This window comes from Desarmillaria tabescens, assembly GCF_030435595.1.
Source record: "Desarmillaria tabescens strain CCBAS 213 chromosome Unknown EV420scaffold_20, whole genome shotgun sequence".
NCBI classification, from domain to species: domain Eukaryota; kingdom Fungi; phylum Basidiomycota; class Agaricomycetes; order Agaricales; family Physalacriaceae; genus Desarmillaria; species Desarmillaria tabescens.
Genome location: NW_026848319.1, coordinates 656,496 through 670,062, shown reverse-complemented (window position 1 = coordinate 670,062; position 13,567 = coordinate 656,496). Strand labels below are relative to the sequence as shown.

The 13,567-nt window shown below is 47.5% G+C and overlaps 4 protein-coding genes across 4 annotated transcripts; 1 reads left to right on the top strand and 3 right to left on the bottom strand.

The window, feature by feature from the left end:
* Window positions 1-57: 57 nt before the first annotated feature.
* EV420DRAFT_1335264 (uncharacterized protein) lies at window positions 58-2,389 on the bottom strand. The gene is made up of 5 exons (XM_060468861.1): window positions 1,653-2,389; window positions 1,557-1,598; window positions 1,443-1,505; window positions 1,322-1,389; window positions 58-1,275 (listed from the first exon to the last, which is right to left on the bottom strand). The coding sequence occupies exons 1-5, from the start codon at window positions 2,190-2,192 to the stop codon at window positions 342-344; spliced, it is 1,647 nt and encodes a 548-aa protein (XP_060330159.1). The 5' UTR covers window positions 2,193-2,389; the 3' UTR covers window positions 58-341.
* Window positions 2,390-2,621: 232 nt separating this feature from the next.
* Window positions 2,622-5,081, bottom strand: EV420DRAFT_1271189 (peptidase S8/S53 domain-containing protein; the record flags this gene model as incomplete). The annotated part of the gene is made up of 14 exons (XM_060467622.1): window positions 2,622-2,678; window positions 2,731-2,759; window positions 2,814-2,961; window positions 3,020-3,125; window positions 3,179-3,337; window positions 3,391-3,399; window positions 3,455-3,526; window positions 3,580-3,671; window positions 3,726-3,870; window positions 3,917-3,978; window positions 4,040-4,132; window positions 4,181-4,269; window positions 4,330-4,772; window positions 4,834-5,081. The coding sequence occupies 14 exons, from the start codon at window positions 5,079-5,081 to the stop codon at window positions 2,622-2,624; spliced, it is 1,752 nt and encodes a 583-aa protein (XP_060330158.1).
* A 1,720-nt stretch (window positions 5,082-6,801) lies between these two features.
* Window positions 6,802-7,884, bottom strand: EV420DRAFT_1748556 (uncharacterized protein; the record flags this gene model as incomplete). Its single annotated transcript, XM_060480247.1, has 6 exons — window positions 7,488-7,884; window positions 7,396-7,445; window positions 7,273-7,335; window positions 7,208-7,232; window positions 6,967-7,010; window positions 6,802-6,929 (listed from the first exon to the last, which is right to left on the bottom strand). The coding sequence occupies exons 1-6, from the start codon at window positions 7,541-7,543 to the stop codon at window positions 6,802-6,804; spliced, it is 366 nt and encodes a 121-aa protein (XP_060330157.1). The 5' UTR covers window positions 7,544-7,884.
* A 399-nt stretch (window positions 7,885-8,283) lies between these two features.
* EV420DRAFT_1547744 (uncharacterized protein) lies at window positions 8,284-13,527 on the top strand. The gene is given in 15 exon segments (XM_060473359.1): window positions 8,284-8,423; window positions 8,480-8,576; window positions 8,628-8,701; window positions 8,751-8,934; window positions 8,983-10,394; window positions 10,449-10,489; window positions 10,539-10,628; window positions 10,668-10,670; window positions 10,688-10,918; window positions 10,969-11,337; window positions 11,385-11,560; window positions 11,617-11,871; window positions 11,928-12,900; window positions 12,953-13,115; window positions 13,166-13,527. The coding sequence occupies 15 exon segments, from the start codon at window positions 8,402-8,404 to the stop codon at window positions 13,360-13,362; spliced, it is 4,287 nt and encodes a 1,428-aa protein (XP_060330156.1). The 5' UTR covers window positions 8,284-8,401; the 3' UTR covers window positions 13,363-13,527.
* The last annotated feature ends 40 nt before the right edge of the window (window positions 13,528-13,567 follow it).

The window sequence follows — 13,567 nt, the reverse complement described above, 5'->3', positions numbered from 1 at the left end:
CACTCAAGGCCTGAGCGCTGGCGCTGGCTCCTTGATGCCCGAACTTAATAGACAGGTAGTATTTTAGTATCACTTGTTGAGTTCAATTTGCTACTGCGACCTGTAGCAGAAATATAACTATGGATATGAGGTGATTGGGTAGTGTCCACCTGAAAAAGAGATATACATTATCGAAAAAAGTGACAAAGAATAAGATGGGATTACGACCTTGTGGTATAATGGACAGAGCGAGCCAGAACGACCAGAGGCAGTAAAAAATCTCAACTGATCCCGGTATCGACGCGCATAAAAAGTACAGAATAGTTTACAGAACATGTACACGGATATCTTTATTCTAAGTCTTAAAAGTCCGAGTCTAGACGATTATCATGCCAATACTCCGAGTCTGTCGGCTCATCATCTGAAACTGCTTGTACATCATCTTCCCTCACCAGCTTCTTGATTTCCAACGAGGCACCTAGGCGATGTGTGGAGAATCTTTCTGGATGTTCGCGGTAGTCAATTAGAAGCTGGTTCATGAAACCGTGTCCGTCGTGATCGCGGGGCTCCAGTACAACGTTCCACCCCAAAAAGAGGCTAATCATGTGCTGTCTATCAGCCGGTCGGTACGGCCTGACATGGGTGTCGGAATCCAAGGTATAGACGTAGGCAACCAGGCCGTCTTCGTGAGTGTAAGTCATCCCATATGTATTAATCATCTCGCGTGTGCATCCTCGGCGCATCATCTGAGTAAATTGCAAACTGTGTCTTGACCGCGCGCGATAGTAGACTGTGGGTGGCTCCCAGACGGGTTGGACGTACTGAGTGCTGTCGACATCGTCCTCTAATTCGCCCATCGACCCGTCCTCATCGCTACTATAGCTTTCGTACTCATCAGAATCATCATATGGGGCTGTGAACCACCGAATCACTTCATCATCATAGTCATATTCCTCCTGCTCCTCCTCTTCGCAGGTGTCGTCGGGAAAAAGTCCCTTCCAGACATCATCCGTAGTCGCGGAGGATGAGCCGGCCATGTGCGAAAGTGGACTTGCCGCAGTATGCCCAGGTCCTCTGGCCTTTATCAACGTGGATGCAACTGACTTGACGAGGAACACAGGGACGGGTCGGTCATAAATCACAGCACGGCAACAAGGGCACGATTTCTGACGATGAATGATATATTCTGGATCATTGATGTCCTCATCAATCTCCATATCGTCAGCTGACGGTGGAGCTTTCCGAAACCACTCTTGTAGACATGAGAGGCAAAGGACATGACCACAAGGTGACAAACTACCAGTATGTTAGAACAAAATGGATTGACATGAGTGATACGCACGCATAAGGTTTGAAGAGCAGTTCCATACATATCTGGCACTGAAGGTTGGCCTCAATGGTCTCAAGAACCTGAGGAGCAAGGGTATTAGATCACGGCGAGATATTGGAGTTAGATACATTACTTCTTCCTTCTGTCGTGACCTTGTCTTCAGCGTCTCCAACTGAGTCTCTTGGTTCTTTATAGCCTACCAAAAGTTAAAATAGCAGTTTAGAATATTGACAACGGATGGACGCACAAGTTTTTCAGAATCCAGTTCAGTCCTCAGATTCTTTATAGTCTGGAATCATGATGGTTGGGGGTGTCACAGGTGTCGAGACCAATGAGGACTCACCTCATTTTGCTTCTTGATAGTCTTCTTATTGTCGTGAACAGTCTTCTTCAGTTGTTCGATTTCTCTCTTCATTCGCTCGAACTCAGCCATCGCCAACGGTCCTGAATACATGACGACCTTCTTGTCACCATCCTTCTCGGAAGAAGAATAGCGCGAACGGTCTCCATCACATTCTCCCTCCTTCTCTTTCCTACTTCGGTGACTCGTCGAGGTCGGTGCAACACTGGAAGAGCGTGAATGTATGCCGGAAGGCTTTGATTGGCCGGCTTTCATTCGATGGCCATGGTCAGGTGCGTCCTCTGCCACGATGGGGGTTTCGTTAAAAGCAGTAGTGTTCGCAGATTTCTTCTTTTTGACGGATCCTGAAGACGACAGCACGAAAGGATCTGCTCTCGTCCTACTCCTCGAAGGTGAACGAGATTTCTTGCGACGGACGCTTGTAGGAGGGATAGATGACTCGGTATCGGATGCTTTGCGCTTCGTAACATCAACTCTAAAGCGCTTGACACGCCCTGAGACATCCCGACTCAAACGATTCATTATCTTCTATCTGCTTCTTCCAGCTGTCCAGTCCCAAGACTAAGCTTGTCACCGAAGATGCTTGTAAGAGCACAGTATGTACTGTGTTATGGAGTAGTATAGCGAGAAGAGCGTGTCTAAGGTGCTAGTGCTTTGATGTGGCGAGTTTAACGTTGCGGGCAGAAGACAAGGAACAAGGCGTCAAACTCATTGTCTTCATTCCGAGGAATTTGCCAAGCATTCGCAAGCAGCGGACCGGTAACCGCGTGGTTTAGTGTTGCCGCGGTCGGCGACTCGGCACCGCCGACCACGTAGCATGTAGACTGCATTCTAACAGTTCCGATTCGTTCTTGTATTGGTTCGACATCCAAATGCTCTTACAACATCATTTTATGGAAGCAACTGAACATAAATTCGCCGAACGTATCTGTACTGGTAAAAGTACTAAGCTCAAGCCCCCACAATTGCCTGAAGCTTTCCGAAATCCGGAGTTCCCAAGCCAGTGACCTAATGAAGGTGACAATAAGTATAATGGCAAGAGGTAAAGAGAAAAAATTACAGGATCCCAACCGGCAACCGCAGTAAATCCTGACGAGGTAATAGTTTGTTAATAGATGATCACTAACAACGACAAAAGCCCACCAGTGGTGTTACAACCAGGATTGGAACCGGAGGTGATATCGTTGAAACCGCCAGAGTTGGCGTATATAAGGGGGTTGACGAATCCGAGAGAAGACTGGTTATTGGAAAGACGATAGTCATTCAGGAGGGCGAAGATACCAGCTACAGTCTAGGAATGATGGTTAATGCACAGCACGGCACGAGAGATGAAGCTTGAACACGCATACAGGAGAACTAGCGCTAGTCCCCCCGACAGAAATTGTAGAGCCTGAGAGAATGACTGAAAACCTGGTTCCTTGTGCAGCCAAATCAGGGTATGCACGTCCAGAGGTACTAGAGAAGGCAGAGATTAACACAAGTAGGACGGTGCAGGCAAGGGCGCATACTTATACAGTCCGCTATATCTGCTCCCAAGGTCTGACACATATTCAGCGACAACATCAGCTTGATAAGATGGAATGCCAAAGTAGCGGGAGAAGCCTCCGCCAGAAAAGCTGACTCCAACTTCAGGTGAGACGCCAGTGGTGCCGCCTACAGCAGTTACGCTAAAATCACCTGCTCAAAAGTGAACACTTGAGAAGGAAAAAGAGGAACAGACTAGGGGCAGCTGCATCATACAAACATTAGCACTCAGAAAGATTGCCGAAAGATAGTAAATATACCTAGCTGGAAAGGCGGGTTGGAACAGAACTTGCTTGGTTCCATCGTTGGTAAGACAGTCGCCACCACCGACACTGCATAGTTTTAAGTTACCGGCGGCACTCATTACATAATTGGTGCAACGTACCCGGAGTCGCTGCTAGAAAAGAAGACCGTACTTCCACGGGCGCCGAGTTCAGCGAAAAGATTGCAGACACTGACAGCGTAATCGTAAGGCACCTATTATGGTAACCATGAGCTCCGGACAAAGAATGATCTCTTGGGAAGACAGACAGTCTGCTCATCATCGCCGTACGAAGTGGTAAAAGTCTGTGGGACTGTTTCTTCGGCAAGGATATAGTTGAGCCAGTCCAGATAGGGCTCGTTAGTGTCGGTGGTGGTTTGGCTATCAGGATTAAAGGGAGGGGAACCGCCCGTGCTTCGGAAGGGATAAGATACGAAGAACCGATTAGAAGAGAACGAACCTGTAGTAGATGTTAGGCGTAGGATATGACAGTCCTACTGTATATTGAATGTCCAAGTTGGCCTAATATGCCAAAGTGAGCAAGAGACAGTTCCTTATACAAAGTAATATTACTTGCTTCGACACCGGGGTCACTTTGATCATCTCCACCGTTGTTGACCGTGACCGTCTCGAACGTCGTCCCCACTGCGTCGGTTCGGTATGTTTTAAGGAATGTCTGGACAAAATCAGTCAGGAAATGAAATGATGAAATGGTGCAACAAACTTGAAGATCGTTCCGATTCGCGTATTCGTCAAGATATCCAGCAACACCAAGAACGTTGCTATCGGTGGCAGAAGGGACATAACCGGAGGCTGATTCATGACGAGAGTAGATTAGTCAATCGTACACATATAACAAAGCATGTAACGTACTGTTATACAACGCCTGTAGACATGCAATAGTGATCCTAGAGGCACAGCTGCTGGGCACCGTCGCAGAAATGTCAGCTACTTCGTCGCTGATATCGGCTTCCACAAAACTAGTAACCCTCATGCTACGGAGTGTGCCGAAATAGGTCGTTGGAGACACGACGTCGATCGCCTGATGGAGTTCTCGAGGAAGAGAGTAGCTCAAAGTTCGCACAACATACGACGACGATTGAGGATGATGGTAAAGACCGTACTCCGTTCCGAGCATTTGCTCGGCTTTCGAAACAGAAACCGGGATAGTAATCCATGAACCACTGCTGGAACGGAAAGTCACATCGGCAGGGTTGACGCCATGGTAAAGGAGCCAAGACCCGACCGCTTCAACTGAATCAGGATGAGGAGCGACGAGGGCATCAACTTCTTCTTTGGACAGATGCTTGCCATAACTATTGGTTCGCGAATCGCGAATATGAATATGACATCAAAGTTCTAAGAAAAGATGCTTACCGATTGTGATTTGGTGTGCTTACTTCGTACAAGGACGAAATCAGCTCGTCCACCCTGTCTTTCTTGAGACCGATGCGTAGTTCTATGACACTGCCGGGATCAGGTTTGCTGACCCATTCCCAACCTCGGGGAACTTCAGCCCAAGAGTGCTTCTCCAGCAAGTCGTTGGTATCCCAACGCTTAGAAACCAGCGGTGTCGAAAGACAGAGCTGAGTAAGGCCCAAAACGACAGCGGAAGACCAGAACATGGCTCAAAGCTACCAAAGTCCGGCGGCTTCATTCATCTTCATTGTTCAGCTATTTAAAGCGTTCCCGACAGCCGCAGCATGGAATATGTGCGGTATCATCTAGCCGTAATTGGAGAACGCATGGCTTCAAAGAAGAATAGAAGTGATTGACCTCATGACATCGTCCGAGCACGTTGTAACAACCATCATCCGCTTATCCTCCACGTCAAAGATTTCAGATTCTGGCGAGACAGTCGGAGAAAGCACATTGTTGTCGACTGCAGAAGCGTGAAGCGAAATCAAATCCATAAGATTGTTCCCTAGACATCACAGGCTCAATGGTCTACTCAACAGCCCGCTTTCTGATAAGCGCCATCTTGGGGCTTGGTATGCCATCATCATCACGGCTAGTCTTTGATGAAAGCGCTCCTATTCACTTTACAATAAAAGCTTCTTCTCTTCTAAAAGAATCTGGAAACTTACAAATTTGACAACGGTATCCCTGACTGCAAATTCAATGTGTGATAATAACGCTATCGGCTAAGTAGTTTCAGCTGTGTTCCATCTAATCTTGATGACTTCTTTTGACTTCTAGTGTACTCTAGCACAGGAGTACTACGCCATCTTTGGTCTTGAGGCCGCCCTGTACGGCTCCTGTACGCAAATTCTTAATTGATGGGAAAATAACTGGTGCTGTTGTAGCTTCTCGACTGATAAGGACCGGCTTGCCAGCGTAGGGAGTACGGTCCTAAGTAAAGAAGAGAATGCTCCCTGTCAAAGTGTTGGATCTTGCTGTGCGGTAGGTTTCATGGTGAAAGAGAAAGGGACACTGATGCCGGTGTGCGAAAATCTAGCCTGCCTCGATAGAAGCTTCTGTAGAACGAGAAAATAAATGAGTTCGGAAGAGCATAAGTAACACCTCCAGGTGCAATGTGCTCACTACAGATCATACATGAGTTTTATACGTCACCGATGGAATTTGCCGGCCGTGTATAATAACAGTGTTCAAACACTATCAAGAGCAGCGCGTTCTTCTAGTACTTATCTGTCGTTCAGCTCGAAAGATTCTTCGGTAGCGGGTCGAAACAATTCTATCGGTAATCCTTTAGCACCATTTGCGGCTTACCGAAATGGCGAGACCACCGAGTTGATCGACCAGGGAAATTGCGCAATTAGTACCAGGTAAAGGGGGTAAACTGGGGCCGTTCCAGAAGAAGTCAAGAAGAGGAGCAATAATTTCAGCTACTATAGAGCTATCAAGCATCAGAATGCGAGCCTGCCGAAGTACTTTAAGATATGCTTTCAGGACAGTTAAAGTTTGAGAAGTGCAAAGCAGTGTGGCATCAGCAGATTGGGAAAAAAATTGCCGGGGATTGCGGCGACCACGGTCCGGCGGAATTCTTATCCGCCTCGTCAAGGCCTCACAAGTCCATATAACCAAGGCGTGATGTTGCGCCCTTTTCATAGGCTATTATAAACCCACGTAATAATTACTTGCCCTTTGAGATTGCATAGAATTATTTTCAGCTCATGTATCAATACTGTAAGCACAATAAAATATGGCCTGGCTTGCACAGACTGGTTTAAGACTGATTGAAAAATGGTAGTAAGAATTGAATTTGATTCTTACTAGGTGTCTAAAATGATGACATAAATGTATTACAGGTCAGCAAACCTCATATCATTGATGTCGAGCTCGAGGTTGTTTGACTCTACAGATCCACTGCAGAATCGGCACCCTCTATGGAAAGGCTCTCGCTATCACGGTCTTCATCACCTTCCTCTGTATCTTTGCCCATGCTAGCTTCATCGCCTGGTCCGTCGCCGTTCCCGTTTTGTGTGTGGAGGGTTGCCTAGCTTTATTTAACCCTGTAGTCGAATATTGTTCTTGAAAGTCACGACTCACGGTCCTTCGGATGCTCTACTGAATTTTCACTGTTCAGCCACACCCTGCTAAATTGGCGGGAGATGGGAGAAAGGAAAAAGATCGGACACTAAGAAAATTACGAGAAGTGAGACGGGTGCATGGCATGAAAAACGAGTATGCAATTGGACTACTTAGTGGCCCGATTAGTTGCGATCGTGTTGTGTGATGTACCACGTGATAGCTCGTGGTTCGTTCCGAGTTTATACTCACCATTACTTACTCATTTTCCTTCTCGTCGTGGAGACCTATTAGGCCAGACTCAGATCTAGAAGACCTATTTCAAACCTCTAGGCCTATTCTTCTCCGATGCGGACTCCTTCTTCCGAGCTCGGAACTCCAACGTAATTTCTTTCAATATAAATACTGTCTGAAGTCGCGGCCAAAGCGCTAATGTCTCAAGCAACGTACCCTCACCTCTCCAAGAATCGCAAATTTCCAGCCTGCCCAGATCCTCTCGTCTATCAATGCATCAAGTTCAACTAGTGGTCTTTTGAAGTGACGTATTGCAGAGTTGGAGGAGGAAGTGGTCGTGTTGAAGGGCACTCAAGTCAAGCATCGGTGAGTTTGATAATGGCTCTCTCCTTGGGATTCACTCCATAGCATCTTAGGGAATTGTTCAGGCCGATGGGTTGTGCCCTTCCCCATGCGATGTCACTCTTTAATAGTGTCCGGACTCCGGAGCATCGTGGATGAGCAGGTCAGGCGCCAAATTGAGGTGACATTCCTTTTCCTAGAGGTCTTTTCAAGGCTGAAAAGACTGAAATATCTAGGTCCCCTCCTAAGAGTAACTATGGAAAGTGATTGGTGGCAAAGAGGGAGGAGCAGGAGCGAGAACATACAGTATAAATTTGAGGTCACTTGTGTAAACCGCTGTACTTGTATTATGTTCACCGTAATAATAAATACACTGTTCTAAGCCTCTCCAAGTCTTCAAGAGTGAAACTATACAAATTATATATGCTCCCAGCCACCCAAAAACCACTAGCTGCTACGGGCCCGCTTTACAATGGTGCTCGTGTTATATTTGCCTATGGCATCAAGTAATTGTACTAATACCTTTCGAAGCCTGGCATGCATTACTGATATCGGAAATGCTCATAAGGATATGTGTAGAATTGTCATTTTTCCACGCTTCATATGGGCATATAACGCTGGTGCAATTATTTCGGAGGTTGCCACGCATTTCGAGCCTTGCCACGGGCTTATACGGCCATATATATTTTTGTTCGATTCGCTGATGGCCCGCCCGTGACTGGCAGTCAGCATCCGTCACATGCACCGTCACACAGTATCACACAACAGCTTGCCGCCTTACACCGCGTACATACCACTTTCGCTTTTACTCCTCAACTCTACTTTACCAATCTGCATTCTCAACGCACCGATAGTTCTTAATTGAACTTATCTTCTCTCAATGCAAGAGGCGGAAGAGCAAGGTATGACGTCTCAGGTCCAGTACGAATGCCAAGTAATAATTCTTTTTTGAATGAAGATACCTGCCGTATATGCAGCGCTCCCGCTGAACCTGATCAACCGCTTTTCCATCCTTGCAAATGCTCGGGAACTATACGGTATATTCACCAGGACTGGTGTGTATTCTGTGAAAAAATCAAAAGGATTAGTGCTGACTAGAGGCGTAGCCTTACAACATGGCTGTCCCATAGCAAGAAAAAGACTTGCGATGTCTGCAAGCACGCCTACTCTTTTACGAAAGGTGACTGTTCTATTCTGCGGGCTTCTTGCCTATCTGACCTTTCATGTAGTGTACGCAGCGGACATGCCGCCAAGGTTGCCGCCAGCTCTTCTTCTACGACGATTAGCACAGCAAGCCCTGTTTGTATTATTATTTGCTGTGAGAGCGGTTGTGGTTGCTCTGGTATGGCTCGCTGTACTCCCATGGGCAACAGTCTGGACTTGGAGGATCTGCTTCACTATCGGAGAGCTCACGTGCGTATTTTATGCCTCCAGCGCAAATGTCAACTCATATTCTCGTAGTGCTTGGTACATCAGTGACAGAGAACCCCCGCCTGAGAGTGGTGCAACTATTAATCCCTTCTACTACAATATTCAACCTGATGCAAGCAGACCGCCATCCCAGACTCTGCTTGGAGAAATATCAACTCATCCAGTCTGGTTGGCTCTTTCCGCAGATATATTTACCGGCCAGATAATTGCTTCGATGATCGTTGTGACATTCGTGGCTATATTCCTGTTGCGAGAGTGGATATCCCAAAATGCAAGGCCTGGTGTGTTCGACGAGGAAGAGTTACCTGTGCCAGAGGAAAGACCACCAGAGGAACTACCAGCTAACCTGCCGCAACCACCCCAGCCCCCTATTGTTCCTTTGATAGAGCAACAGCGTAATCGATTGGCTCTTGCGCAGCGGCAAGCCGATGCGGTAAGGGCTTACGAGGCGATGCGGGCTATGCAAGGCGCAAATGGTCACGTTGTAGGAGAGGGAAGAAATCACGGAAGAACGCCTTTGGAACTTTCTCCACGCCGGGAGAGACCACAAGATGATGAAGGGGCCGAATCTTCTGGTGAAACGAGGAGGCGACGGAACATGGAAGACGAAGAGAAAAACCGCGAACGTGAACATGCAAAGCGACGAAAACAGCACCGTGCTTTTTCTCGACGGCTACAAACAGCTCGTTTGTCTCGAAGGGAGGCGGAGCAAAATAGCGAGGATGATACACTCGCGTATTCCCCAGAATCTTCAAATGACCCTCTGTGGCTGCCAGAATTCACGTTCACCGCTTCTCCTGGTTCCAGTCAGCGGCCACGTCCTTCGCGGCCGGGTACTTCATCTTCGTCAACATCCTCTCCTTTCCCTCCGGTCGTCCTGCAGCCTCCGGCGGAGCCCATACCATTCTCACTTAATTTGCCATCCTCCCCCGGAACTTCGGACGCACCTTCAACTTCATTCCGACGACCCCCTTTACCTAACACGGTTCTGCCGAGCTCTGGTCCATCTTCTCCGCCGCATTCGTCGCCTCTTGCGTCCCCGGGTCTGGCCACCTATCGGGCTCCCGAAGATTTTAGTGTCGACGAAGATCCACCTCCAGGATACTTTGATGGTTCGGAGCAGGATCGCGCTTTTCAAGCTGAGGCAAGGGCTGAGATGGCGAGGTACTTCGCTAGCGAAGAGCGCGTACCGCAACAAGTTGAAGAGCCCGATGAAGAAGAGGAAGAGGAGGAAGAAGTTGAGGGGGATGAATACGGCGTCGAGGATGAAGATCAAGACGTCCCTGACGATGGGCAGGTGCTCGAGGTTGTTGCCCCTGCTGCGCCGGTTCTCGATGCCGCTAATCAACCACCGGATATCCCGCAAGACGCTGCGATGGCAGCTGGACTCGGTGATGATTTAGAAGGAAACGCCGATGACGATATGGAAGGAGCTTTGGAAGGTGGGTGGTTTTTACTTGCAATAACATCTTTCGCTCATATGTACCACTATCCAGCCATTGGCATGAGAGGTCCTTTCCACACTGTCCTCCAAAATGTGCGTCTTTTCGGGCTCTTCAATGTGAACGTTATTCATCAACCTCTAGGCCACTCTTATGATGTTTGTTCTTGATGCCGCAATCGTTGTGGGTATTTTAACCCCCTTTACGGTTGGGAAATCTACTTTGTTGTTATCGGTATGCTGGGTTTTCAAGTTGTTGGACTGTATAGATTGATTATCCCCAAACACAGTTAGGATCCCCGTCGTTTCCTTCAAATACTCCACCTTCCTATTCGTGCTATTCGACTGTTGACTGACCCTGTTGTCGACACAGTTGTCTATGTCATCACCGAAATTATCTTCCCACAGTACCTGATCGTCGGACGCGGGTTATCTGATTTGGTTTTGCTTGGCATTCTGCTTTTTGCCAAGGCAATTTTCGGTCGCGACAAAGTCGACCAGACGAGCAAGGCTGCTGTAGCATTTGTAAGTCGCATTGAAAAGCATTGGCTTCTTATTCTGACTCTAATTTTCAGTATCATCGTGCTGTCAATGCCTCTGACATGATTGTCCCCTGGATATCTACATCCTCCAACACATCCTCTCCGGAGTCAACGTCTACATTACCTGCTCTTGAGCAGTTGAAGGCTGCTGCGATAGAACAGTTTGAGCCTTCCTTTGCTGCCCTCGGTAAAGAAGTTAGACTTTCGGCTGTCCGGTTCTGCGATTGGTGGACAGATATCGCTCTTGGTCACGGCTCAACTGAAAGGGCCTCCGCTATCATCTTGGGGTATGCAGTAGTCGCTCTGATTGTTGCTGTCTACGTTCATCTACTTGCTATGGGAAACAAAGAAGCAGGTCGGTCCGTAAAAAGTGCTTTCAGACAACATCTCCTTGTCGTCAAGGTGGGTAGTGTTGTGCACGGTTATAAACTTTGTCTCATTTATTCTAGGTTGCGGCTTTCATATTCATCGAATTGGCGCTTTTCCCGCTCGGGTGTGGTGCCGTTCTTGACCTCTGTGCTATCTGGTTCTTTTCTGGATCAAACCTCGCCAGTCGCACTTTGTTCCTCTATCAAGCTCCGATGACTGCCATGTTCTATCACTGGGTCGCCGGGACGATGTTCATGTAAGTGTTTTCATGCCTTCCTTTAATTTTTGCATTCAAGATCTGGTGTTTTCTAGGTATTCCTTTGCTGTTTTGCTGTCCGGATGCAGAAGTGTTATGCGATCCGGCGCGATGTGGTTCGTTAAAGATCCCCAGGACCAAAACTCACATCCGATACGGGATATTCTTGACCGATCAACAATCACACAACTGCGGAAGATTTTCGTCAGTGCAATCATGTATTCTGTTGTGGTTCTTTGTACCGTGGCTAGTGCTTCTGCACTGTTTGCCATTGGTAGTAAAACCATTTTACCTTTCCGGTGGAAGAATAGGTTTGTTTTTGTGCGGCTATCTAGTTTTTCTGGCCTGATTGTTGTGTTACGTCTAGACAACCGTTATCCAAGGTACCCATCGACCTATTGTTCCTTCACTTGGTCTTGCCGTATACTATGCACTACTTCCGTCCCCGAAAAGGTATCAAGAAGCTGGTGACTGTGGTTTGGCAGTTCCTGGCGCGCCAACTCCGTTTGACTTCTTACTTTTTCGGTGGTCGATATCCCCTTGAAGAAGTGACACCTGCCAAATGGTCACTGAAATCATTGTTTTCCTCGCAATCGTTGTTCGTCGACCCCGCGGCCAAGGCTGATGGCTCGTTTCGCCGAGTCCCGGCCACCGATAGCATTGCCCTTCCAAAAGATGTTGGTGCTACTGCTGCTGTTGATGAGCGTGGCAATCCCATCGATGAACGGGCAGAGAGATTGATCGTGATACAAAACTCGGAAGCTTTGAAGGCCAAGCACCAGATCAGAGATGATTATATGGTGGTGTATATTCCCCCCAATTTCCGTAGACGGATCTTTGCATTTGTTGCGGTGCTATGGGTCATAGGGGCCTTATCACTTGGAGTCCTGGTTGCCCTTCCAATAGCGCTTGGGCGGCGCTTCTTCAGGCTTTTTGTTGCGGAGGATGTTCATGATGGTTATTCTCTTATCATTGGGTTCTATTTGCTCTGGGGCTGTTACCTTGTTGGAAAGGCGATCGACCGCTTGGATAAACGTCGCCAACGAAGAGGCGGTGATGGTCCTCGTGCCGATTTGTGGATGCTGGTTATCAAACGCGGATTGCTTTGGTCTGCGAAGATATCCTACATGACATTGTTCCTAGGCATAGTGATTCCTACCCTCGTTGCGCTTGCCGTCGACCTATACGTGATTCTACCTATTCGCTTAGGTCTCGATCCTTCTCTTTCGCCCACAATTCGAATTGTGGATGAATGGGCGCTCGGGCTGCTTTATGTTAAGATTGGGCTGTATGTGCATAGGATGCAACCTCGAGGTCGCATAGCCAGGGGAATTGATCTTGTATGTGATGTGACGTCGTTTGGATTCCATTACTGATCAATATCATTCGTAGATTTCACATAACGGTTGGACCCATCCAGATCCTGTCAGTGCGACAAAGGAAGTCATCGTCCCCGTCACTGTAGGCCTTCTTGGCATGATTGTCTTGCCTGGACTGTTGTTTACAATACTGCGCCACTTCTTGCCTTTCCTTCCGGTGAACGACAAATTCATTTGTAAGTTTATTTCATTGCTTTTAGGACCTGTCGCTGATATTATGCTTTAGTCATCCACATCTATCCCGCGATCTTCATTGTTGCGGCCTCTTCCAGGTCGGCGTTGCTCTCTATGGATCTGTTATCGTCTTGGTCCCAAAGTATACGAGATAAAGAGTTTTTGGTAGAGATGCGTTTGCGGAATCATGATCAAGATGCGGTAGAGGAAGAGCCAGTAAACGTTAATCATTCCACGGAGTCGGAATGAGTAGTAGTAACTTTTCACCTTTTGATCTACAGTAGCATTGTATACAAAGCCCATCACTCTACTTTTCGTGTACTTATTACATAGAACAGCATGATAATTCTTCTTGACCTTCCTAAGTTCGATAGACGCGTGATGTCATTGCTTTCTTCACGTGGTATTTTCGGCCGACGTTTGAATTTAAATTGAATCTTGAATCTTGATTGCA